We start from the raw sequence: 27,073 nt of genomic DNA on the forward strand, positions 1-27,073 counted from the left end.
TCACTCTTCTGGAGTTGAGTGTCATCAGCATAAGAATGATGACTGACATTATGGCGGTTGATAATTTCAGCGAGAGGAGCAGTGTACAGTGTGAAGAGCACTGGGCCTAAAACAGATCCCTGTGGGACTCCATGTTCAATTTTAACGGGTTCAGACTGGAAATTATCAACAATGACAGACATATATATATATGTCTTCTCTGAGCTGGTGTCTGGTCTATTTTTTCACTCATTATCCTGGTACATACACACTCTGACTTACCTCTACAAAAGGTGTGTGTTTTCCCAGCTCTGTTGTGGGTACATCTATACCCATCACACCTAAAATGGTCTGATTGGACTGAAACAAACAAAAAAACAAAACAAAAAAAAACACACACACACATGTAAGCATGGATCATTTACCTGAATATCAACATACTTATTTTGAATCAATCATTGACTTGAACAGTGAAATACTAATCCGTCAGCATTGCACCTTTTTATCAAAATCTAACTTTAACCCTTTGATTCCTGAAACTGCTTGCTGGAACAGTGAGATATCATCTGTCATCACTGCATACCCTTAAAATCAAACATCAATGCTGCATGAAGCTCACTGCCCTTGCTTGAAGTGGTAAAACTGGACCAGTTCAAGAAAGGCAAACAACCTCAGGTGGAAGATGTCAGGACACAGAATGGTACTTTACAACCTGTCCTTTTGGCCTTGCTTCTTGTCCCTTCTTTTCTGACACATAGGTCACCATTATTGTCCAGTTTAATTGTGTTGTTTTTGCATCACAAACACAGTTGAAATAGACAATACAAGAGTGGAATTTAGGTCAATGTGTGTGCGCGCGCACATGCATGCTTGCGTGAATGTGTGCGTGCTTGTTGAGAGAATTGTTGTTGTGGCTTATGTGCGTTTCATCTGGCATTACATATGTTATTGTTTTTGTGGCATCTTGACCCTATTATTAGGGATACTGTGCAATATAATCATGAGCATGATTTATAATTACCATCAAAATAATCATTATTCTCATTATTATAGCATACATTATAAATATTTACAATCTTTCATATTACTAAAGCTTTGGTCAAGTTCTTTGCTGTTGTAAGCTCTTTTATGTCCTGTTTACAGGAGTCTGTCCAATTTACAGTTTTCTCTTCAAAACTGAAAGCTTCTTTTGCACAAGATGAAAACGATTCAATGATCAGACTGAGAGGACTTACTGATCCAAGGGTTCTGTTGTAGACAGGCAGTGTGACAGTTGTCATCATTCCTAGACCCTGTACACAGCCATGCATAGAGAAATATATTCTGTATTATGTTTACATCTTCAAAATACACAAAAATACAAACATCGCCAGCTGCATCCTCATCACAAGCAACAGGAAGAGTTTGAACTGGTTGGTGATATACTTACCATGTCAAACTGATGCAAACTAGGCCTGTCAGTTTGCCCTGTTTGGCCAAATTTCACGGCAGTACAGTGAAAAGACGCCCAGTCAAGTCCGCCATGCTTTACTAAAAGCTATGACTCACAAGAAACGCTCCATGTTAACCATGGCTGAGACTGCAGGGGTGGAGAGGTGGGCATTTGTGTTTGACACGGCAAGTATATATATCTCCAAACAGGAAGCATAATTCAGTCTCCTTGGCCCTGGAACTAAGGACTGGAGATGAGAGGAGGGAAGTGAGCTGTGGCTGTTCCAATCTGGCTATCTAGACCACATGGACAAGATTGGAAAGGGAGTAAACAAGTCTGAGAACGGTCGCACCCCTCTTTCTATATTAAACCATCTAGAAACTGAATACTGACCATTCCCAGAGACACAGGAAGTGAGGCTGAGGCCATTTTGATTGAAAGACAAAGAAAGTAGCGATTCAAGTGGGGGTGGGGAGAGATGGAGAGGGGCGTAAATCGAACAGATATCAGAGATACCACAATGATTATAAAGGAAAGCTGCACGCAATCAAAGAGCCCAAATGAACATATTATTAAAAAAAAAAATTATAATAAAAAATAAAAAAAGACATTGGATGAGACAGAGCAGCAGAAAACTTGACAAGATGGCATTGACAGCCTGGTCAAAGGGAACAAGTTATTACTGGCTGCTGTTAATGGCATTTGATTGGCTAGAGCAGGGTGGATTTGGCTTGACATCTTTTCACTGTGTTGCCATTAAATCTGGCTAAACAGAGCAAACCAACAGACCTAGTTTGATGCAGTCTGACATGGTACAGTATATGAGACCAAACTGCTTTAGCATGACTGTGCAAAAATGCTGAATGTATTCTCTAAAAAAATAAAGAGCAAAATACAATATTCATCTATTGACGAAAAGCAGTACATGACACAGCACACACACACATACAAAAATGCTCCTAAAAGCAAGTAGAATAGTGTAACAGAAAATGGTTTTCATTTTGTTCAATAACAAAGAACGGTCTGACACCAATTAATACAGAACAATTAATGTGACCGATACCTTTGACAAAAGTGCTTGCTGTTCAAAAAGAGTCTCAAATATCAGAGTTCGGTAGACGCTTGATTTGAACATTCATGATTCAGTTTCCTTTTCGTTAAATGGTATAATAATTCTACCCTTATTTCATGTCTTGGTTACACTTGTATCAACAAACTAAAATATAATCTTACTTGTTCTGTCACTGCCATGAATGAAGCACAGCAAGATAACACACATTCACAGTATGCATCCACACAGTCACAAAAATGAAGGTCACACACACAAAGTTATGCATGCACCAGCACAAAATCAGCCCAATCATTTTTAGCGCACACACACAAACACATGCACACACACACGCATGCAATTACAGTCTTACTTTATATTAAAAGTGAACACAGAAAAAATGAATCTTTCATCACATACTTTCAGTAGTATTTGCAACAATTAATCTGTCATATCTAAACCAGAAAATACACACACACACACACACACACATGCACACATACACAAACACAAATCTTTCTTATGAAATACATCATTTTGAGAAAAGATTTTCCATGCAGATGTTAAAAAAAAAAGATGCATGGAATCAATCACTTTCTTATATTCACACTCGAACACATATACCACACATCAAGAAAACTACCAATTTAAACAGTTCATGCTCACAACAGAACACTGCAAAGCAAAACCGGCTAATGAACCACACAATACCACACAAGTCAAAAGCCACAGTGGATTCTTTGCTACAAAAGCTAATTCTTTTAACATTCATCCAACTGGATGTCATGGAAACTAGCAGACTTTTTAAATGCAGATCTGGCACCAAATGTGATATAAATAGATTGAAATCTAGTTCAGTTACATGTTGAGACATTCAGAGCGTTGTCCTTACCATAGTATTATGCTGTCCACAACATGTCATGAAATGTATGCCCTACAGGAAGAGAAGCATGTGTCCATCTTCATAAGGGTAACATATTACTGATAAGAAATGAACACTTGTCTCATAAAATCATCATCTGAGCAACAGACACATATGTGTTTTTTCTTCCACATGCGTGGATGGTAACTTCTAGTCTATGTTTTCTCTACAGAGCTTATACAGGTCTATGACAATTTTTTACCTTGCTATCCTATCCATGCAGCCACACCAGTTTCAGACTGGCTGCATGTTGAAAGTTAACATAAACCAGCTTTTGCAAACAAGTCCCCACCATGAAAACACTTTCTACACAGAAATGTCTAACAAGAAAGGTGATCTATCAAGGGAAAGACAACATGAAGTGAAAAACCTGGAAAAAAAACATGAAGATGAAAGCAAGATATAGACTGAGAGACAGAGACAGGAGTAGTCAGAATAGTTTGACTGAGTGAAACAAACATACACTGATACAGACTGAGAGATAGACAAAGAAAAAGACAAACAGTCTGAGACAGACAGAGAGTCAAACACAAAGAAGTCAAGCAATATTGAAACATTCACTTGTGAACATGCATACTCTCTCTCTCTCTCACTCACCCAGACACTCATAAATGGTAGGATGAACAAATGAGATTTGAAAAAAGGGCTAGGAAAATATGTAGGGACATATAAAATTCTAAAATGAACGAAGCCAACATTCCCTCAGTTTGTTGCACATGTATGTGTGTGTGCACATGTTCTCGCATGCACACTGGTTGTGCAGGGGAACAATGAGCAGGGAAGAGGCAAAAAGAAAGAGGGTATCATTTGAAAGCACATTACTTTGCAAGACTGACCATCTCAACAAGTGAAGAAGAAAATAACAATGAACAAGAACAGCATCAACAATGAACAAGTCTCACACTTCTCACAGTCAGTAGTAAACTGAAAATGCAAAATCAAGTAAGCTGAATATCTGGACTACCAGCAAAAAGAATAAGATTTATATCTAATAATCCTAAATTCAACATTTTCAATGCTCAGAATGTCTTCATTGCCCAGCTTCTCAGAGATTTTTAAAAACTTTGGTTGCCTAATCGATCCCAAACTGCAGCCTCACTAGTTTAAGTTTCAAGGAGGCATCAGCATGCTGAGTGATCCACCTTAAGTTACACATAAACCACATCCGCTATAAAAATATAAAAAAATGGAAAGGAAGTGGGGGAAGATGCCTGACTAATGCATAAACATAATGCTCATCAGCATGTCTATCTACTCTGGCTAAAGGAAATTTCTTATATTTCCCAGTTTTGTAAAATAAAAAAAAATCCCACTACTACAAGTACAAAACAAACAAAAAGCTAACAGCAGGTCCAGAACTAAAGTTAGTCAATGCTTTATTTTTGGTGTCAGTTTCAAGCCAGCAGATCATCATTTACTAGAAATGCTGACTGGCAATTCACTGGATAAAAAAAACTGTATAACTGAAAAATATGAGCCCACTTTTCATCCCATTTATGCTTAAGGTACAATGTCATCATTCATCCACTTAAGTTTTCACTAAGACTTTGAACAACCAGCAAAGAATCAAGTCCAACACTCAGAAAAACAGCATAAAAGTAACTTCATCCACACCACTAATGTTATTCTATAGTCAAACACAAAAAAATAAAGCATCACAGAAATGCACATGTCACAACACATCTTGTACTAGGTAAGCATTACTTCCAATGACAGGATAAACAAACATAACCACATGAATAGCTTACAGAAATGAGAGAAAGACAGAAAAAAAAGTTGGGAAGAAAGGACAATGGTGGGGAATAACGAAACATGTGTAGCAGGTTTGTTTTTATTGGCCCTCTGTAGCAGGGTACCAAACACATCATTCAGAAAAACAAATTATACTAAAGGTGCAATTTCTTTTCTTCTTTCTTAACCCATTCTTGGCCTTAACCACTGCAATGCCTCTATGTGACTGAATCGAATCTGCCAATTTGTGAATTTGGATTTTTTGACTGAACATTGTTTTCTTCCCTCCTGACCCATTCTGGAGCTCATCCACTCTACTGTCACAGCATGCTAGCCAAACTTTGCACACAGTCAACACTGATAATGCTTGCAGTAACAGCCTCTTGGTCAAAGCCAGGAGTTGGCATCCAGATGTCAAAAACTTGACTTGTTTGTAATGGGAATTCACAACTGATCAATAATTGTCACAAGTGGGCTAAAAATATGCTCTTTCACTCTCTTGAACTTTTTGCATATCTTCAGTTATAACTAGCTCTCCACATATTTTGGGGGATCGCTGCCCTTTCCAGGCATGTCAACTGCAGGTGACTGTTGCCAGGTAAATAATATTCAACATCAGGGAAAACGCAAAGATATGGGCAAAAATTGAATCTGGAACAATTCCATGACCGAATGGGCACTGAAGTCAGTGATGTTATGGCAAATACTGAAGCTCTGAGTTACCAAAACAAAATATGGTTATGGTCCAAGCTGATTTGAATCACGTTTAGAGTATAATGTTAGAAAACATTTATACAAAACACTGAAACTGGTATAAAGGACATCTCTGACATCTGGGAAAGACTGTAAACTGGTTTCCATCCCTACTTTTAAAAAAACATCCATAATATTCCATAAAAAAATATACTTTACAGTGGTACACTTGATAAATCACTTTACAAACAACTTGGAGATAGAGACAAATCACTCCGTTAGCAGTCAGTGTCCTCTGTTAACTCATTTGTTTGCAAAGCTCGATGCTTTGCAGCTGTAACAATGAAATATTTGCTTTTTGACACAAAAAAAAAGAAAAAAAAAAAAGAAGAAATATCCTCTGTTTCTTAACAAAGACATATGAGCAAAAAACACTGTTTTTTTCCTCCTCAAGAAACTTAAATTCTCCCAAAGAAAACATAAAATACAACTTTGTCTAAATCTTAATAATTTCAGCATATTTTCAGATCTACCATTTTTGGTCCATTAACACTATTACTGTGAAACTGCTATCTGTTTCAAACCATGTTTTTTGTTGTTGTTGTTTTTTTACCCAACCATGCATAATTTATCCATTTTCATGTCTCCATTAATGTGAACTTCAAAAGAACCATAAAAGTGAGTGAACAGCTTTACTAAAAGGGCTGGGGAAGTAGCAGCAACTGAGAAATAACAAAAAAACCAAAACAACAAAAAAAAAACCCAAACAGATCAAACAAAATATAAGGAAAATCAAAATGACTCATGAAAAAAACCCAAAGAAACAAAAAAATTCAAAAAACTTCAATCCATACAATCTAACACAACACGACAGATGATCTGGGATCAGGAGTGACGGAGGAACGGAGTCAATGGAAGAGGGGAAAAAAAGAGAAAAAAAGAGGACACAGTGTGGAGAGAGAAATGGGGGAAAGGGGAAAGGCAAAACAAGAGGACACAGTGTGGAGAGAGAAATGGGGGAAAGGGGAAAGGCAAAACAAGAGGACACAGTGTGGAGAGAGAAATGGGGGAAAGGGGAAAGGCAAAACAAGAGGACACAGTATGAAGAGAGAAATGGGGGAAAGGCAAAGAGGTCACAGTGTGGAGAAATGGGGGAAAGGGGAAAGGCAAAGAGGTCACAGTGTGGAGAGAGAAATGGGGGAAAAGGAAAAGGCAAAGAGGTGACGGTGTGGAGAAAGAAACGGGGGAAAGGGGAAAGGCAAATCAAGAGGACACAGTGTGGAGAGAGAAATAGGGGAAAGGGGAAAGGCAAAACAAAAAGATACAGTGTGGAGAGAGAAATGGGGGAAAGGGGAAAGGCAAAACATGAGGACACATGGACTGTGTGGAAAGGAGGAGGGCAGGTGGATCAGATGACCAGGTGGACAGACAGACATCAGTGTGAACAAGGCACCATACCAACACACGGACAACAATTGGTCCACAACGAAGGCGACAGCCAAAGCTGTGCAACATGGAGGCATGGGAGAAAAGGTGTGGGGGGAGGGGGGGGGGGGTTGGGCCACAGCTGGTGTGTGTGTGGAGATCAAGTCACTCTTAACACTGGTGTTGTACTGTCAGGGGAGGGGCGCTACTACCACAGACACCACCAACACCCAGTGACTGACACAGCTACTACACCATCAAAAGTGTACCAAATGATCTTTGTAAATGTTGCCCCATTCGAAGGCCTTGGCATTCTTTAACACCTGCGGCCGGCTCAGCACAGGGATGTACTCCTTTATCAGACATTAGAGGACAGCGTCAACGCAGACAATCGGGTTGTGTCAACAAACAAATAAATCAATATTTTCTAAAAGAAATATTGGGCAGTGTCATACAGAAGAAAGAAGAAAGAAGAAAAAAAAAAGAAATTAAGAAAGTCAACACAATCAATTCTGTAAAACAAAAAAAAGAAAAAGAAGAAGAAGAAATGAATAAAGTCAACAATATGATATTGTGTCAAAAATAGAAGATGAAATAAAAAGTCAATACAGACAACTGTAAAATATTTGAAAATAAATAAATAATTAAACAAACAAAAACAAAAAAAACACAACAGCATCAACACTGTGGTACTGTCAAAAAAGAAAAAAAGGTCAGATCAAGTCTACCAGTAAATGTCAAAGTGACATCCATGGTTATTTGATCTGATTAACAGTAGCGTCAATGTACGTCTCCAGAATTTTTTTCCATTTGCTTCAAGCTAGCATGTATGACATCGCCGACAAATATACACACCCCACAGACAACACAATAATCAACAGACATCACACAAACAAAAACCAAACCACAGAACAACGAAGATGAGACACATGTTAAATGATATGAGTGGACTATCTAACACCATAAGCATTAATTAAATCCAGCCTCCAAAGTCCATAAACAGAATTCCTGAATGACAGATGGAAACACAAGCATGGGAGAAAAGTCAGTCCTCTCCTAGGAACACACACCGCACCACACATTCTAAATGGACATGGCACAACTTCAGAGTCAGGTCAAAACTGCAAGTGCCTGCCAGGCCATCCAACAAATGATAAGGTCAACATTGACTTGTGAGTAATGAGGAACCACACAGGAAAAGACAGGAATGAAGTCAGGGCGTTTATCCACCTGAGATGTATTCTCCAGTCAACAGCAAGCTTCGGTAAATGAACACTTCCCACACATCTCACACGCACACCTCAACACACAAAATGCTGTACCCAGTTCATTTCAAAACAATCAGTTAATTCATGGGAGTCTCTGCATCAGCTGTGGAAATAACAATGGTCTCCTTTATCAAACAGATATGGCTATTTGTATATTTCTAAAACTCTAAAAGTAGAAAAGACTTCTGAAAACCTTTGTGTACCACAGATTGTGCCAATGAAATGAGTACTTGTAAATTTCTGAAAAATACTAAAAGTAGATACTTCTGAAAACCTTGATCAGTGAGACTTCTTTGCATTTTCATCACTGACATTTAAAAAAAAAAAAAAAAAAAAAAAGAGAAAGAAAAAAAAAGAGCTTTATTAAGATGAGAAAGTTATATTCATTTGCTTCTGAAGAAAAGTGTCATCAGAGAATGATCAAATCCCATCATCACACTCAAAACACTACATTGCATTCACTCTAAAAGCATGCTTCACAACAGACAAGAAGTGTTCTTACCCTAATATTTAGAAAAAACAAAACAAAATATTATATATTGATAAACATATATGCATATATATATATATATATATATATATATATATATATATATATATATCAATCATAAAGTGTTGTGACATAAAACACACAAAGACTATATATATATATATATATATATATATATATATATATATATATATATATATATATATAAAAGTGTGTGTGTGTGTGTTAAAATACCAACATTCATTAAATGCATGTCTGATCACAATAAATAAATAAAGATTGTATATATGTTTCAAAATGCAAACATTTATAAACCTCATGTCCGATGACAGAAAAAAACAGACCGTATATGTTTCAAAATGCCATCACTCCTTTTGTCATGCGTCAGTTAGAATCAACACAACCGGCGGCCAACACACACATTGTTTATCAAAGAATATGCATAATGCACATGAGGACCCAGGCACAGCCAAAAGCAGTGGCACTAATAACTCCTACCACAGGCTCCACTGTTATCTCCCACTGATATGGCTGAACGTTTAGCTGTTCCATCCCTTGCTTAAGGTACTGGGTGTATTCCTGTTGGGGGCAAAGCTCAGCTGTCAGACACTTTTAGCACGACACTTCAGGTCATAACAACATGAACTAACCAAACTCAGATCCTGCCAAAAGAAAAGGATGTTGGCCAGGTTTTTTTGTATTCATTTCTTTTTCTTTTTTCTCCCTTATAAACCAGACATATTACCTGTGTCTCTCATGACAACAAGCAAAGTGGATGCAAGTTATGTATTGTTTACTCTTTAAAATCTCAGGAGCTGATTTGGTCATGTGTTCAGCTTAGAACTGAACAGGCCACATCATGAAAGTGGCAGACCTGACAAAAATCAACCAGAGCTTTACACAGACTGTAAAACCTTCTTTTGTTGTTGTTTTCTGTGTTGGCAGACGGGAAGGTGGGTGGATTGGGAGGGGAGGGATGTGGCTGAGGCCTGTGGGATCATGGGTGATGAGATGATAGGTGTTGTTCAATCTTTCCCCATGATGCCCTTTCTTCTGATAGCTAACATTCCATCTGCAGGTTTCTGACAGTCTGGAACACAATATTCCCATCTTTATTCTGCTCCTCACAAATTGTATAAAAAAATTATTTAAAAAACAACAACAAAAATCACACACACACTGAACAAAATGAACTCGCTGTTGTACCAGACGAGATAAGATATATGGAAGAAGACACAAGGATGCCCTGAAGAACGTATAGAACAGACCACAACAAAACAACTGAAACATGTCTTAAGATGAGAGAAGCACACTAAGAAATGTCAATCAAACTTTCAAAGTGTGTTCAGTCTCAAGCCCAAAGCAATGTCCTTCCCCAATCACACTGTGTATCATTCTTCCTCAGGCATTCTTTGAGGTCAGGTACTTTAAAGTGCCGTTTACAGAGAAGAGTGACAGCAACAGCTGTGTCATAGATTTATCCTAACCTACATCAGACACTTTCATCACATTTGCACCAAAGCTTAATATTTGTGACATTTTGGTGAAATTCACATGCATGCCGAGGTGCCAACCCCTAAATCTATTTATGTGTCCTAACTCCGCATTTCTCAAAGCACAATGTCTTTACAAGAGGCAGTCTAGACAAGACAGCATAACTAGCAGCATGGTAGAATCTGTACACAGTCTTATGAGTGAAGTTGAAGTAATCAGCTTCCCTATTAAGTTGCTGGGTAATTTGTCTCTGGATCTACTAAATAATTAAATTCATGTGATAAAAATGAGAAATCTATTAATAAACTAAGAAGAAAAAAAAAGAAAGAAAAATAGATGCAATTGTACTTGCAAAGAACACGTTGGGTATTTCAAGGATGTGTTTCTTGAGGAAACATGTGCAAGAATAAAAGAAATGTTGATGCCAAACTTTGACCTTAATTTGAATACTTCCAGGTTGATCACACTGGTTTGATAATGCAACTCACCATTTTTCCACAAAATAGCTTACATGTTATATTGTGATGGGCTTAGATCAGTCACATGCCCTTGAATGCAACCTCTTCAAGTGATTTTATCGGGCCAAACCTTATCATACCTGTATCACTAAAGAAATGCCAGGGCAGAACCAGTAGGCATTGGACTTCTGATCCAGTGTTCATCAGTGATCAGGGTTCAAGGGATCATTAAGAAAACTTGCAAGCATTCAAACAGAACACCAGAATGGTAATCAAACAATAAGAATTTTAGTTTTTACCATGGTACCGTAAAATAAAACAAAAATAAATAAGTAAATAAAAACTCACCCAAACCCGACTATTTTTTCATTGTTAACTTTTCTAAAACACCCTAGGGCATGTCCATACTGGTTGGCACCTCAGGGCATCAAGCTCCACGTGGACTAAACATTGCAATTGCAGGATGCTTTACACCGAAAATGACAACCCAATTTATTGAAATCTGACACCAGTATGACCACATCCACAAACCACCAACATGCACAGACACCAAACTGGTCTCACTGTGGCAACAACTGCCTTCAGCTGATAACTTTCCAATGACATTCACCTAAAGAAGTACTATGCAGACAATAACCATTGCAGTAATGAAATGGCCACACACACTGATGTGGAAAGATAAAAAATACATCCCTGACAAGAGAAAGCTTTACATTCCTATGAATGCAAGGCTGTCATTCGATATAAAAGCATGTGATCCATGCAGCAGTATTTGCTGAAAAATATGGTGCTTGTTCAAATACCTCAGTTCTAATTTTCACAGTTTCAGTGTATCTCTGTGCGGTGTGTATGTGTGTATGTGTGTGTGTGTCTGTGTGTGTGCGCGCGCGCATGTGTGTGTGTGTGTGTTTGTGTGAGTGAGAATGTTTGAGAGAGAGTATGCGTGCGCACATGTGCACACACTCTCGTGTGTGTTTGTGTGTGTATGTCTCTGTGTGCGAGTCTGTGTGTGTGTGTGTGTCTGTGTGTGTGCATGTGAAAAAATGAACACATTGAGATCAGACTCGATTCTCAGAGAGACAGAGAGCAATGGAACACACAGAAAGAGATGGCAATTCCATACTCATGAACTGTGAAACAAAGCCTGAGCTCTGTGCTGAGAAACAATGAGACCAATATGTAATGGGGGGAAAACAGCCATTCTGAAGCTAAATTAGTCAAAGTCTGCAGTCCACAAATCTCTCCATCTTTTCTGAGGTATGGGCACATATCCAGCAACGCCTTCTAGTCCTTTAAAAAAATATTTTTTAGGACTCTGAGACTGCTGAACCATGCTTTCAACGCAAACCTTCCTGTCACAGGTGGCAGGTCACCACACTGTACCCTGCTGCTCTGTCAGTGGGCAGCAAGGCGACATCATTTCCACAACCCTTCTCATCACATGTCACTGCTTGGGATTCAAGTGATACAAAAACTTTAACTATTCAACTGTAAAGTTCTGCCTGATAAAGGGGATTTCCTTGTCAAAGAAATCAATGTTTTCACAAAGACACCATAAATGAACCCAGAAATTCACAAACCACATATGTCAGGCATTCCTCCAACTTGGTCCAAGCTATGAAGCAATGTACCACTGACTTAAGCATTAATAACTGTACTGCACTGTAGACTAAATAGAAAGTGGTTGGTTATACAGATATGTAAATGCACAGAAAAGAATCGAGAACTTTTATCTGTTTTGGTCACTTTATAAACTGTTCCAATTCTGATCAGGCAATATAATGTGTGATCAACTTTAATGTTGATTATTATTGTATTCTATTGTACTACTTTTTGTCACAGTAAATTTCTCTGCATGAAATTCAGGCGGCTTTCCGAAAGACTAGCACCCACAGAACAACTCAACATCTAGTGAAATAAGGAGTAAAAATCCACTTTCAAAATGATATGGGATACATAATTCTGCCATAAAAGCATTTCAACTTTTGTAGAAAGTGCTGAAAACTGTAACCTGACAAGTGAATGCTGCATGTGTCACCTACAGCTGTCAGCATGCACCGTGTCCACAGCAGCAGGGAACACTGGAGCACAACTCACGGTCCACTGCGCTCCACACAACGTACTGGACCTAACTTCAAACAACACTTTTTTCTCTCCATTTCTCACAAAACTAACAATGCATTCACAATCATCATGTATTCCGGTTAAAAAACGAACAAAAAGGAAAACAACAACAACTCTGAAATGAGAAATAACAGCACTGTAACATTAACCAAATCCAAAAAGCAAAAACCAAAGCCAGCCCCACAACCTCCATAAATAACTGTCATAACCTCTACTAGCAACCCCTGCATGAATGATAAGACGGGCCATCAACCCAAACACACACAGCCATTGTTCTAGCAGAACCAAAGCCCCCGTGATGATATAGGACAACGTCCAACCTGGAACCGCGTGCCCAAAGTCCAAAACCAGGAACCAGGTGCCCAAAAAGAGAAGAATTTATTATCACAAAAAAAAAAGAAAAGAAAAAAAAAAAGAAGAGTGAATCAAAAAGGGGTGATGGAGAAGAGGTTAAATGAGTGGTGATACCGCGGGGTTGTCAGAGAGGGGGGATTTGTGACCGCTGGTCCATTGAGTGTTTTCGGCATAGGCCAGGGCCAGAGGCCGACCCATCACCACCAAATAATCCTGGAAATAAACAGGGTCACGGCAACACCTGATCACTCTTTATGAGCGCATGTGGTCTTAAAAATCAACAAGAAAGAAACTTTGCTGCCTTCCTTGTTATAGGTTCTCTGATTCTGGATAAATACAGAAGAAATCTCCTGACTCAGAATCAGAATTTTCACACCAATGAAACACAGTAAGTTCACTTCTGATTCTCTTTTATTTGCTGACATTCTCTGTATCCAGTTATGTTAAGGTTTACAACTTCACATCTGCTGTTCCCATAGTTAAAACTGAACAGCTGTTTAATAGCCATCATTTGCATGTATTATCAAAGCAAGACATTTTTTTGTTTTTCCCGTATACTGTAGCAACTGTAGCACTTATTCAGTGCTGTCATATGAAACTGCCCTTACTCTTCAGATAGTATACAATTATCAAATAAATACTTAAAACTATGTAGCGATCCAGGTCTTGAAAAGCACAAAAATCAATAAAAGACCTGCTAATTTTCATACAGCATCAGCAAGCTTTAGAATTTCACTTAAAAATCAGAAATACTGAAGTAAAAACAGACAATGCAAAAACAAACTGTAATTACCTGTACTCGTGCACGGATAGCTCCCATGGCAGGGATCTGTGAGAAGTAACCTGCAATACAACCAACATACCTTGCTATTTAAATCTAACCAAACCCTAAAGTTAGTTTTAATAATAATAATAATAATGGATACTGATATAGCACACTATCCAGAAATCTGCTCTAGGTGCTTTACAAAAACGCTTTGTTAACATAAAACATTACATCTATGTTACATACACAAACCAAAGTTTTATCATAATAATAGTAATAATGCATTTATAAGCTTCCAAACACGTCATACACACATACACAAATACAAAGAGACTACCTACCATTATCCCACCTATCATTCTGGACTGCAAAGAATACATATGAAAACACTTCTAGACTTCTGGAGAAAATAAATAAAAAGCAACAGAATTTCCACAACTGGTTAATAAGCTGCCACATTTGTAAGTCAGTACTCAGTAGACAGCATTTGTGTTGGAAAACAAGGAGGTGGTTTGACATGAACATCTGATGAAACAATTCACTTGATTTGCAGTTCCAGCACAAAAAAATACCTTTCAAAGGATTCAGTTGTAAAAAAAAAAAAAATTTTTAAAGAGAAAACCTGCAGCAAAGAGATTGCTGCAGATGTATCTGATTACACTGCCATGGGCAATCTGTTTTGTGTCTCCTCTAATACAGTGATTAATTCACTCAATATTGTGACAGATGGCTTTCAACATGGTCAGAGGTGATACCAAAACAAAACTAATAAACCAAATGTGGTGATGGTGTATCTATCAAAAGGTAGCTGGGCAGGACTATGAAATACTCCTTTGAAAGGAAACAGCCTTTGCTATAATGGTGACAAAAAAAAACACAAAAAAAACACCCTGAAAAAAAATCCCAAAAACGCAAATTGGTGCCATTTAAAAAAAAAAATCAAATTACCTTCTTTTTTAATTTCATAATAATTGGACATAACACAAAATATACATACACAGAAAAACACCATCAAGAAGACAAAAAAAGTAAAGCAGCTAACAGTAACAACTTTTCTTTTTTTTGCTGCCCCATCACCTGCACCGTTTTAGTGGGATTACTCTCATGCCACTCATTCCGAGTCCCCCGTACACAGCCACAACCAGGTTTTGTCTGTCACAGTCCCAGTGCTGGCAGCCCACAGGGAACCACTGATGTTAGTTGCCAGGAGGCGAGAGGAGACCCTGCACTGCTGCCGAGTCACTTCAGTGGTGTTCAGTAGTGCCTGTTCCGATTTAACATACTTAGGACACCAACTACTAAGCCCCCTACTGATGACAATAATGGCTTAGTCGCAAAGTCAGACTGAATGTCTCCCCCAGAGTGAAGACCACCACCACATCCCTCCAATGGCAGTCCTCCATGAATCCCCTCAACACTGAAGACCTTGACAAGACTCACCTCAAGTGTGGAAGTGGAGGGATATCGAAACTGAGGCCAACATGAGAGCAGGGCATGAAAGACAACCTAATTTGGGGCTTTTAAATTCTTTTGTAAATATATTGATAACGAAGAGGGATGATGATGATGATGATGATGATGATGATGACGCTGCTGCTATGGAGGTTCATTTAGGTTTGGGACTATGTGACTGTGACAAGGCTGTACTCTACACTCCCTGTCAAAATGATATCCCGGTGTCAACCAGGCCCAAGAGATACAGACACTTGCAGTGTTGGTCAGGAAATTAGAGCAACACATCCAAAGACGAATCCATAAAGTGGATGATACTCAATCGTGTGGTCCCAGTCTTCCCATTTAAGCCCATAGCGAACTTAACTATGGGTAGGAGCCAGCCGCAGGCCAAAACACCCATCTCCGCTCTGATTCGAACCCATATCCTCTCAGCCATCAGTCCGTGACACTAACCACTACGCCTGGCAGTAACAAAAATTGTCAAAATTTTACATAAACCACATTGTCAGCCATTATTTTAGCCAGTGTCATTAGTTGTTGAAACATGTATATAAATGTTTGTGTGTGTGTTCATTTGTATACATAATTGTATATGTACATATATATTTTTATATGCATATATATATATGTATTATTACAGACACACACTCATACACATATCCATGTCATCATGCATATTTATGTTGGGAAGGTTACGCCTCACCTCTGTTGGCACAGGCCATCCATCTGATAGCTGCCACAGGTGTGGCGGTGGGGCCCACAGCGTAGGTGAACACCCGCACCTGTCACCAGAACAGTACTGCTTACTTGGGAAGGAAAGTATATTACATAAAAAAAGATAATGATGATAATGATGTGAATGACTGTGATAACAATGATGATCATGATGATAATAATGATGATAATAATTTCTAAGTAAACACTGGACAACCTTCATGATAGCATTATCCATTTCCTCCCATTTGCTACCTCTGTCCTCACTACTTCTCCCTCCCCTTTCTCTCCAATGTCTTTATCAATAATAATGATACTAATAACAGACCTGCCTACCCAGTAAAATGACCTTCAGTAATTTTCAATCCAACAAATGCCAATTCTCAGCACATATATCCCTATATGCGACACTTTTCTCCCTGAAGATGTGGACTGTCATGCCGAGTGAGGAAGTCTGTGGTTGAATGTCAACGTATTCGACATGGGCAAATAAGGCCATGAGTGCTAGCCGGCCCAGCAGAGACAACAATGTACCTTGGTACCATGGTCACAGGTGAGGGAATGTGAGCATTTTTTTGTGTAGCACATGGCCCTTAGCGGACCACCTTCCTCCCTGAGTCGAGGGAGGGCATCCCTACCCAAGCATGGCACGCTTGAGGTTCAATACAGTAGAGGTATGCTGTATGACTGCTCCGTAAGCCAATGCCACAGACGAATGTTGCCCAAAGGGAGGTAATAATTAGGTCCCTTGGTGCCATGGTTGCTGCCAAGGGGATGTGTGAAATGAAATGAAATTATGGTGCTTAGAGCCTCGCCGACCACTAAGACCATCTCAAGGCTATCGCCGCGTTAATAACTACTACAAGGATAAAAAAACAACCAATTAAAACGAGTCACCACTTCAAACTTTCCACTCCAAAGTTAAAAAAAAAACTTCCATAGTTTAAAACCTTCAAATCTGGTTAAAAATATTCACTTCTTTTAAGAAGTCCATCAGCGCCCACGGAGGGACATCACGAAACAAAGTCTTCAAAGAAACCGCCGTGTAATGTCTGTGTCTAACGTCATGCAGATCCCAACAGTCAAGGAGCATGTGTTTCACGGTGAGAGGCTATCACAGGGAATACATCGAGGGGCCTCTTCTCCCTTCAACAAGTAAGAATGAGTAAAAAAAGTGTGCCCCGCACGCAGTCTGCACAGCACAGACTCCTCCTTTCTGTTCTTCACCCCCGAAGGGAGGGTCTCTTTTAGGTCTGGACGGATCTGGAAGAGCTTGTTGTCCATCTTGGTGTTCCACTCCTCTTGCCAAAGATCCTTAACGTAAGTGTTCACCTTCCGCTTCATGTCTGTGTATGGTACAAAGGATCTGGATAATTCTTTCTTTACAGCGTTCCTGGCCAGCAGGTCTGCCCTTTCGTTACCATGAATGCCAACATGTCCGGGAACCCAGGCCAACACAACCTCGTATCCTTTCTTCGTTGCGAGAGTAAAAGCTTCATAAAATTCCAGCAGTTTGGGATGAGTGATATTCCTGCAGGCGATCGCCTCCAGGGCTGACAAGGAGTCGGAAAAGATCATGAATCTCTTTTGTTTCGAAGAGAGAACCATTTTTACCGCCAGAACCACAGCAGTGTACACCGAGCTGTCAGACAGGATGTGTTCCGTTGAGGGCCGGTCAGGAAAGGCGGGACAGAACGCAGATGCAGCGACTCCGTCCTCTGACTTGGAACCGTCAGTGAAGATACTTTGAAAAGTGGGGAATTTGTGGCAGAGTTCCGAAAAGTAAGTTCTGTAGGCCAGAAAACTGGTGGAGTCTTTACGGTACAAGGCCAGATCGAATCGGACCTCAGGTGTTGTAAAGGTCCACGGAGGGCTGTCGGGGAACTTGGAGAAATCTGAGATGCCACCGACATCCAGATCGGCATTTTCTAAGTGCGGCTGAATGCGGAGTCCAAGAGGAGGGATGCAGTTTGGGTTGTCTTTAAATTTCTTGTCAAAAGGGTTGTTGAATACAGCGTCGTAAGCAGGGTTTGTAGGTTCAGAAAACAATTTCAAATAATAATTTAGGGTCAGCTTCAGTCTGCGGTTGGAGAGAGGCGGTTCCCCCGCCTCTGCGTACAGGCTGTGCACAGGGGTGGTGCGGAACGCACCTAAGCTGAGACAGAGCCCTTGGTGGTGTATAGGCTCCAACAGTTTCAGGTAAGACGGTCTGGCCGAGCCGTATACTACACTTCCGTAATCCAGTTTGGACCGGACCAGGGCTCTGTTGAGGTGCAAGAGAGTTCTCTTATCAGCACCCCAGTCCGTGTGTGCCACAACTCGAATGATGTTCAGGGCTTTTTGGCAAGATATTTTCAGCTGTTTAATATGGCTGAGGAAGTTCAGCTTCTGATCAAAGACGACCCCTAAAAATTTGGCTTCCTTGACCGCCGGGATGGTGGATTTTCCCAGACAGATTTCAGGGTCCGGATAGAACTGGCGAAAGTTATGAAAATGAATACATTCAGTTTTGGAGGACGAAAATGTGAAGCCATTCTCCTCTGCCCAACACTGGATTTTGCTGACGCAGAGCTGAAGCCGTCGCTGGATGCTGGCATACGTGCTGCCAGTTGCATACAAGACGAAATCGTCCACGAACAGCGAGCTGTCCGATCCCTTCTGAACGGATTGAAATGAAATGAAATTATAGTGCTTAGAGCCTTGCCGACCACTAAGGCCATCTCAAGGCTATCGCCGCGTCAATAACTACTACAAGGATAAAAAAACAACCAATTAAAACGAGTCACCACTTCAAACTTTCCACTCCAAAGTTAAAAAAAACTTCCATAGTTTAAAACCTTCAAATCTGGTTAAAAATGTTCACTTCTTTTAAGAAGTCCATCAGCACCCACGGAGGGACATCACGAAACAAAGTCTTCAAAGAAACCGCCGTGTAATGTCTGTGTCTAATGTCATGCAGATCCCAACAGTCAAGGAGCACGTGTTTCACGGTGAGAGGCTCATCACAGGGAATGCATCAAGGGGCCTCTTCCCCCTTCAACAAGTAAGAATGAGTAAAAAAAGTGTGCCCCGTACGCAGTCTGCACAGCACAGACTCCTCCTTTCTGTTCTTCACCCCCGAAGGGAGGGTCTCTTTTAGGTCTGGACGGATCTGGAAGAGCTTGTTGTCCGTCTGGGTGTTCCACTCCTCTTGCCAAAGATCCTTAACGTAAGTGTTCACCTTCCGCTTCATGTCTGTGTATGGTACAAAGGATCTGGATAATTCTTTCTTTACAGCGTTCCTGGCCAGCAGGTCCGCCCTTTCGTTACCACGAATGCCAACATGTCCGGGAACCCAGGCCAACACAACCTCGTATCCTTTCTTTGCTGCGAAAGTAAAAGCTTCATAAAATTCCAGCAGTTTGGGATGAGTGATATTCCTGCAGGCGATCGCCTCCAGGGCTGACAAGGAGTTGGAAAAGATCATGAATCTCTTTTGTTTCGAAGAGAGAACCATTTTTACCGCCAGAACCAGTGTACCGTCTGCGTACAACGGTCGTTGAGGGTCGTGAAGCCGCAGAACAGGCGGACCGCCGATTCGGACCTCTGAAATACTTGAAGGGGAATTGGAGATTCTGAAAAGGTAATTTGAGTCCGAAAACGTAGGTTTGTAAACCAGAGAACGGCCTAGTGTTTAAGGTAGGGTCGGGAACTGGTGAAAGTCAGAGGCCAAAACCGACATTTGTACGCAGATCTAAGTTCGTTCAAGGGAGGCAAGCATTGGATGCTTTTTCTCTGTCCAAGGTTGAAGTCTAAGAGGTTTGAAGGTTGGAAATTTATATAATTCTGGTCACCTCACCTTCGCTTGGTGTGAGGCGGTTACGCGACAAATGCACAGGTTGTCGGCCTTTTTAAAAACTACGGTCCCTAGTGTTGATGGGTCGCCACGTTTCGGTCGTCCGAAAGCCTTCTCCTCTATCCAGTTACGGCCCCCTTGGTTGAAAGGTTTCTTACCACCCCAGCCTTGGAGCAACATGAGTTCGCTTTGGCACAAAAGATCAATCAGCTGTTTCATCTTGCTGAAAGTTTTCGCTCCTGATCCAGCGTAATCCCCATAATTTGCTGTCACGTAGGCAGAGATGTTCTTGGGGCCGACAGATCAGGCGTAACTGACGGAGTGATGAACATGATATCCAGAAACATTTTGGAGACGAAAAGATTAACCAACTTTCAAGACGCCAGATACGGGACTTGTCTAGCTGACGCAACGGAAGGCCTGACGCGATCGCTTCCGGGAGTGCCCGTAGTCACCAAACGAAACGTCAGGACAGCGACCGTTCTCGACCTTCGAACCGGAGAAATGGAGTGAAAGGGATGCAGAGTTTGCCGACATAAGGCTCTAAGCCAACCGGTGAAGTCTAATAAATACTGTAAACAAGATCAATAAAACTGAGACACCTTCAAACTCCTCAAAGTTAAAGAAACGATCAATTTTAAAACTCAAATGTAAAATGTCACTTGTTAAGTTCTGACCACGCAGGGCATCTGAAGGACAAGTCTCAAAGAAACCGCCGTCTGGAAATTGTCTAAGCATCGATTCCGAAAGTAGATCACGCTTTACCCGTGAGAGCTTATCAAGATGCTTCCAAGGGCACTGCCTTCCATGGAATGTTAATAAGGTGCCCGTACGTCATGCCAGCAACAAACTCTCCTTTGCTTTCTCTAAGGCTCTTTTGTCTGACAAACTTTGAACAGTTTGTCCGTCTTCTCTTTTGAAAGATTGACAGAGTTACACTCCGAAATGACGTTGTCAAAAGATCGATATTGTTCGATTCGGACGGCTTGTAGTTTCGCCTTGTCATGGCTGCAACATGTCCTTGTCCCAGCCACAAAAACTGTTCCTTGCATTGTGGGGTAAAGGTTCAAGTCCGTATGGATGTGACTAATCAGCACGAAAACGGATATTGACAAGATTTGTTCAAGCTCTAGCTTTCGAAAAAACATTTTTTTGCTGTATCATAAGTCGACCGTGGCGTCTTGCGTGGTACAAATTCAACATTGTTTCGTTCACTGTTCGAGGCGGTCAGACGAGACACTTCGTCCTCTGACTGGCGCCATTGAGATTTACTTGAAAAGGGAATGCAAACTTGAGTTGACGTTTTGAACCAATCATTGGGGTTTAATCTGGACAATCCAAACGAAGAACCTGTGTTTAATCAGATCTTCCAATACTCAATGTACAGATCTCATTTTTTTATGTAAGCATACAAATGCAAATGCTTCGGAGCAAACTCCCCCTGTTTTAAAGATGAAGTTGTAGTTTTGTTATTTTTAAACTAACTTTAAAAGGTAAAAAAAAGGTAAGAGAGCAAAACTCCCCTGCACTTTTCGTGGCTCTTGTAAAATACCGTCGCCCTTTTGAATTAATCGATCGACACCGTCCACACCTGGCTTCCCTCTCCGAGCCCTACCCTCCGCTCCTTGTTGGAGGTACGGTACCTGAGCACGACCGGGGACTAAACGACAAGTCAGGGCGGGGTCTGCAAACGGCGGCCCTCCTCCTCCGGTTAAATCCCCCAGCTGTAGAGTCAGCGTCAGGAGAGAGCTGCCACGGCGAGGCCAGAATGTTCATAGCTTTCTGACTTCCCTCGTAGTCCGGCCAACGATGATCCAACCGAAGTCTAACGACCGAGAGCATAGGAATGGAGACTTGTCGTAGCTGCACAGCAATAAAGTTCAAGGACCAGTATTCATTCCAGGATTCTTCCCCCAGCGTCACTTCGGATATCCCTGAAACGAAGGAGGAAGGTACAGAGAGCAGACAGTGATGGTTTGCCCAAGTGTGACTCTGACTGCCACAGCCTGTAAAGGGGTGCTTAAAGGAACTGTACTGTATAAAAGGGACTTACGTATAAAAAGAGCGACACCTCCCGTCAATCCCTCTTGCTTCGGTTGAGCAGGTTCAAAAATGGAGTTAAAACCAGAGAGAGATAAAACCTTGCCATCACTTTGCAGAGTCTCCTGCAGCGCCAGCACTGAAGGTTTCAAGGCACAACAAAGCAGCTGAAGTTCCTGGAAATTGGCGAAGAACCCCCGGATGTTCCAGTGGATCACTGCCATTAACCCAGAGAGCGCGATGAGCCACGATCGTGGCTTTCCCGGTAAAGTGCGATGGGCCACGATCGTGGCTCTGTTTACATAAGGTCCGACATCGTACGGCTATGCTCGGCAGCCTTCGTAAAACTGCCTCGTTCTGGTGTTACTGCCTCCCTGCTTGTGTTTGCACAAACTTTGACCAAGTTTATAAGTCCAGATCTTCGTATTTTTTGTAAACAATGAGTGACACTGAAGTTGACAAAGCTCAGGAAATGAGTGACCTTGTCACTAGTGATGATTCATTTGCTGACAGGGATTCTGGTGAAAACGGCTTTGTTATTTTGACACTTGGGCATGCTGGCTTGCTTGTTGTTCATTCAGTTTTGTGTCTCCAGCCACAAAAACTGGGGGGTGGGTGATGGGGGTGGGGAGGGGTGGTAAAGTGGGTTAGGCATGGGTCTATTGCGATTTCTTGACCAAATCAAGCTAGAAAACTGGAAATTATTTTGATTTAAAGCATTCTTGCTGCTTTTGAAAGCAACATGAGCTAAAAGAAAACATTTATTTCTGTTTTTGCCTGTGATTGCATAAAGTATTGTAGATGTGCGCGTGCGTGGCGTCGGTGGGTGTGTCTCAAACAAATAATACAGTGCTTATAATTTCATTGTTTCAGTTATATTCATTTCATGATTCTGCAGCCAGAACATTTTCTGCACAGTTTAATGCCAATTTTGAGATTTTGACTCTGTAAAAGATGTGAAAATACCTATAAACATTGTGGTTGACGTTTTTGGAAAACAAGTTTGCAAAATTTGTTGTTTATATCCTGTGGAATATCTCCAACTACTTACAAGGTACAGCCTTTTTCTTACTTTTATCTGATTCTTCATTCATTCTACTTTCCAAAAATGTATAGGTTTACCTATTTATTCTTACTGATAAGCATACAAATGCCCCAAATCAGAGCACAGGTAGCGGAGGCAAACTATCCCTTTGTTTTAAGCATGATTTCTGTAAGTATGTTTTATTATATCCAGCACTTTGAGGGTTAAAAAGGTTAAAAAAAAAGTAAAGCAGCAGCCTAATGCATCGCTACCCCCTGCTCCTCTGCTTGCGGTGGCTCAAGGTCGGCTAAGATAGCGTACCTATTTTTGGAATTTAATTTTTCCGATTCCGACCAAGCCGGAATATCCACCACCTCGGCTCTTCCCGATCCCGCCGAGGCCGCAACCCTCCCCTCCTTGAGTTTTGGAGGTACGGGGGGTTTCTGGCCACTCCCGCCAGCCCGAGGGCCAGACAGACGAGAGGCGGGGCGAGGGGGCCGGGGGGTGGGGGGGGGACGGGAGGCGGACAACGTGCCTCCGCCCGAGGCTTTCCGCTCCCGCCCAGCAGCCCCTGAGGACCGCCGTACAGGATGGGAAGGGGTGGACACAGTGCCTCCACCCAAGGCCAACGGTTCTATTAAGGTAGTTACGTCGTCCATCTGCGTCCCTGTGGACGTCGTCTGGACCGCGACGTCCACCATCCTGGGTCTGACGACAGAGGCGTAAGACGCCTTAGGCAATGCGGCCTCCACTTGTTTTCTTGCCTCAAAGAATGATATTTTCTTCTCAGTCTTCACCTTCTGGATTACCTTTTCTTTTCTCCAGGTGGGGCAGTCTTTTGATGAGGACGGGTGGCCGCCTCTGCAGTTCGCACAACGGGCTGGACTGACGCATTCGCCCTGGTGCGCCGCCTTTGAACAGGTGCCACACGGCTCTTCCTCCTTGCATCGGTCCCGCACGTGTCCAAATTTCTGGCATTTGAAACATCTTAGAGGGGACGGCACGTACAGGCTTACATTCACCATCAGGTGTCCTTGGGGACATTCGGGCAGCAGAAGGTGAGGAAAATTGTGTTGGTCGGGACTCTGTCCGACCCCTTCTTTACTGTCACCCTGTAAACGTCGGTCACTCCCTGAGAGGACAGCTCGCTCTTGATCTCTGCTTCAGACACTCCTCTCAACTCCGGGCATCTGATGACCCCCTTTAACAGTTTAGACCCTTGTGAGGGGAAACCCTCACTGCCCTATCCACAACAGTGGTCACCTTGAGCAGAAGCTGTGTCTGCCTTTTAGACTCTGTCTCCACCAAAAATGCTCCGCTCCTCAGCCTCTTGATAGATTTCAGTGATCCCGCCAGACATTGGAAGCCCTTCTGGATAGCAAAGGGGCTGAGAGCCGACAAGGGCTTGTCGTCATCAGCGCCCTCCACCACAAGCCACGACGGCCAAAATCCAGAGGTCTCACCGACCTCCGAATCTGAGTCTGAGTCGTCTGTTCCTGGTCTCCTTCTTTTGCCAAGTTTAGGGGGGTGTATTTGTTTGGAATTCATGTTTTAATAATTATATATTCATCCCTCCCTTACCCACCCACCATGGGGTCCAACTTAGGGGCCAGGGTCAAGGGAACACCAGCTTGACCCCTTCCAGGTTTCGGGAGGGATACACACGACACAACTAACAGCTTAGCTCCAACGTGTTCCCCCCCGATCATGCCCAGCTCCCGGGGACAGAGAACCGAGCACTATGGGGGTTATCCTCGCTAGCCTCCAAACTGCCAGTCTTGACCCAGCCCCACAAAGGGGTAGCCGATTGACACACACGGGCCAATGTGTGCCGCCTGTCTTAGGAGAGGTCCGAGCCAAAGGGATGTGTTGAGAGCAGCGTGCTCTCTCAATCCCCAGGATCTCATTCCCCTCCATCACAGGTCGCGCTGCACGGCAAACACAGCGGGCCTGAAGAAGGCCACAGAGAAAAAAGAATGTGGAAAAGAAAGCTTGATGGGGAGCTGAGGACAGAAAAGAGGCGGTAAAAAGAAGAATAGAGAATAGCGAAAGGGACAGTGGGTCATGTTTAGTTTGGGCCTCACTCACGACCTGTTCGGCATGGGAAGCCCTATCAGGGGCATCAGTATGAAAACCACCACTTATTCAGCCCGAACAGCTACAATGGCTATGTAGGCTGTCAATTAAGACCTGGGACTAGAGCAGCAAACCCCAAGAAGCACTGATGCCCCCGCCAACATAGCTCGCTTGATCACTGGCCACTAAGCCTCCCGACCACGACAAGGTAGTGACCCCCCCCGGGAGGGGGAGAGACATAAGTGGGAAGTCTCTTGTTGAACTTTGTCGCAAAAAGGTCCACCATCGGCCGGAACCACTGTTCCCACACCCCCTGAAGGGTGTCCTTGTCCAGGGTCCACTCTGTGTGGATGACACTCTTGGACCTGCTGAGAGCATCTGCCAAGATGTTGTCTTTTCCTGCTATGTGTCTCGCTGAAAGTGCAATGCCCTTGCTGTGGCACCAATGGAGGGGAGCCTCGGTCCGCAGGGAGAGGTCTGCCGAGTGCGCTCCCCCCCCCCCCCCCCCCCTTTGTTCACGTAACATGCGACCGTCATATTGTCCATGAACAAGCGGATGGTCTTGCCAGTGGCCTCCCCCATGCAGGAGAGCCCTGCGAACTGCCTCCAGTTCCAGAACATTGATGTGGCATAGGCGCTCCTCTGGGGACCAAGTCCCTGCTGCATGGAGTGAGTCCATGTGGGCTCCCCAGCCCAGGGAGGAGGCATCTGTGAATAGTGCCACCTGAAGAGTAGGTGGGGCTATGGGCACCCCCTGTGTCCGAAGAGGGGTGGTTAACCACTCTGATGTCACCTCGAGGAACCACTCGCCCAGACATATCAGGGTATCCCATGGCTGAGTGCTCTGGGACCACCGTAACCTGAGTGCCCTCTGAAAAGGGCGCTTGAGAACCCTGCCCAGGGGAATGAGAGGTGCCATGGACTCCATCATGCCCAGGAGGGAAGAAAGTGTCCGTGCTGTTGCTTGGGAGGAACTGCGCAAGTGGCTGAGGAGGCCTGCCAGACGGCCCCATCGATCTGGCGTCGGAGAGACTATCATAGACCGCGTGGCGAATCTCATCCCTAAGAAGTTGAGGACAGATCGCATTTCTCCTGGTTCGTGATGAAGCCCAGTTGGGAGCACAGGTCTAGAAGTCTGGCTATATGACTCTGGCACAGGGCCTGTGACTGGGCCAGAATAAGCCAGTCGTCTAGGTACACACAGAGACGAATGGATTCCGACCGGACGATGGACACCAATTACCGCACCACCTTGGTAAACAGGAAAGGGGCAAGGGACAGACCAAATGGGAGGGCCGAGAACTGGAACACCTTGTCCCTCCAAATGAACCTCAGGTACCTACGGGATGCCGGATGGATGAGGATATGAAAATAAGCATCTTTCAGATCGATGGAGGTAGCCCAATTGCCCCGTTGAATGGTCTCCCGAATCTGTGCCTGTGTGTCCATCTTGAATTTGATTTTGGGGAGGAATTTGTTGATGGGGGACAAGTCCAAGACGGGTCTCCACACACGCAAGACCTTTGGAATCACGAACAACCGGCCATAAAAACCGGGGCCCGGGTCCAAGAGTTGAGATATCGCCCCTATGAGGAGTAGGTGTGATATCTCTTTCTCTAAGATGCTCTCTTGCTCCGCTGAGCTGGGCACATATGGAGGAGGAGTGGATCTTAGAAGGGGGCGGTCCTCCACCCAAGGCAGCATGTACCCTGACTCTAGCACCGACACATTCCAGTTGTCGAGTC

At 42.6% G+C, this 27,073-nt stretch overlaps 1 protein-coding gene across 1 annotated transcript in view; it reads right to left on the reverse strand.

Annotated features, from left to right (window-relative positions):
• The window catches only part of LOC143284779 (voltage-dependent calcium channel subunit alpha-2/delta-2-like), a 93,910-nt gene that overhangs the window by 54,854 nt on the left and 11,983 nt on the right, over positions 1 to 27,073 (reverse strand). Inside the window, exons 5-9 of the mRNA XM_076591776.1 lie at positions 16,343 to 16,421; positions 14,212 to 14,261; positions 13,533 to 13,631; positions 1,215 to 1,271; positions 262 to 339 (exon numbers count right to left, since the gene is read on the reverse strand). Of these exons, the coding sequence (XP_076447891.1) occupies positions 262 to 339; positions 1,215 to 1,271; positions 13,533 to 13,631; positions 14,212 to 14,261; positions 16,343 to 16,421 (363 nt within the window). The remainder of the gene's footprint in view (positions 1 to 261; positions 340 to 1,214; positions 1,272 to 13,532; positions 13,632 to 14,211; positions 14,262 to 16,342; positions 16,422 to 27,073) is intronic.

The sequence above is a fragment of the Babylonia areolata genome, chromosome 8 (genome assembly GCF_041734735.1).
Source record: "Babylonia areolata isolate BAREFJ2019XMU chromosome 8, ASM4173473v1, whole genome shotgun sequence".
Classification (NCBI taxonomy): domain Eukaryota; kingdom Metazoa; phylum Mollusca; class Gastropoda; order Neogastropoda; family Buccinidae; genus Babylonia; species Babylonia areolata.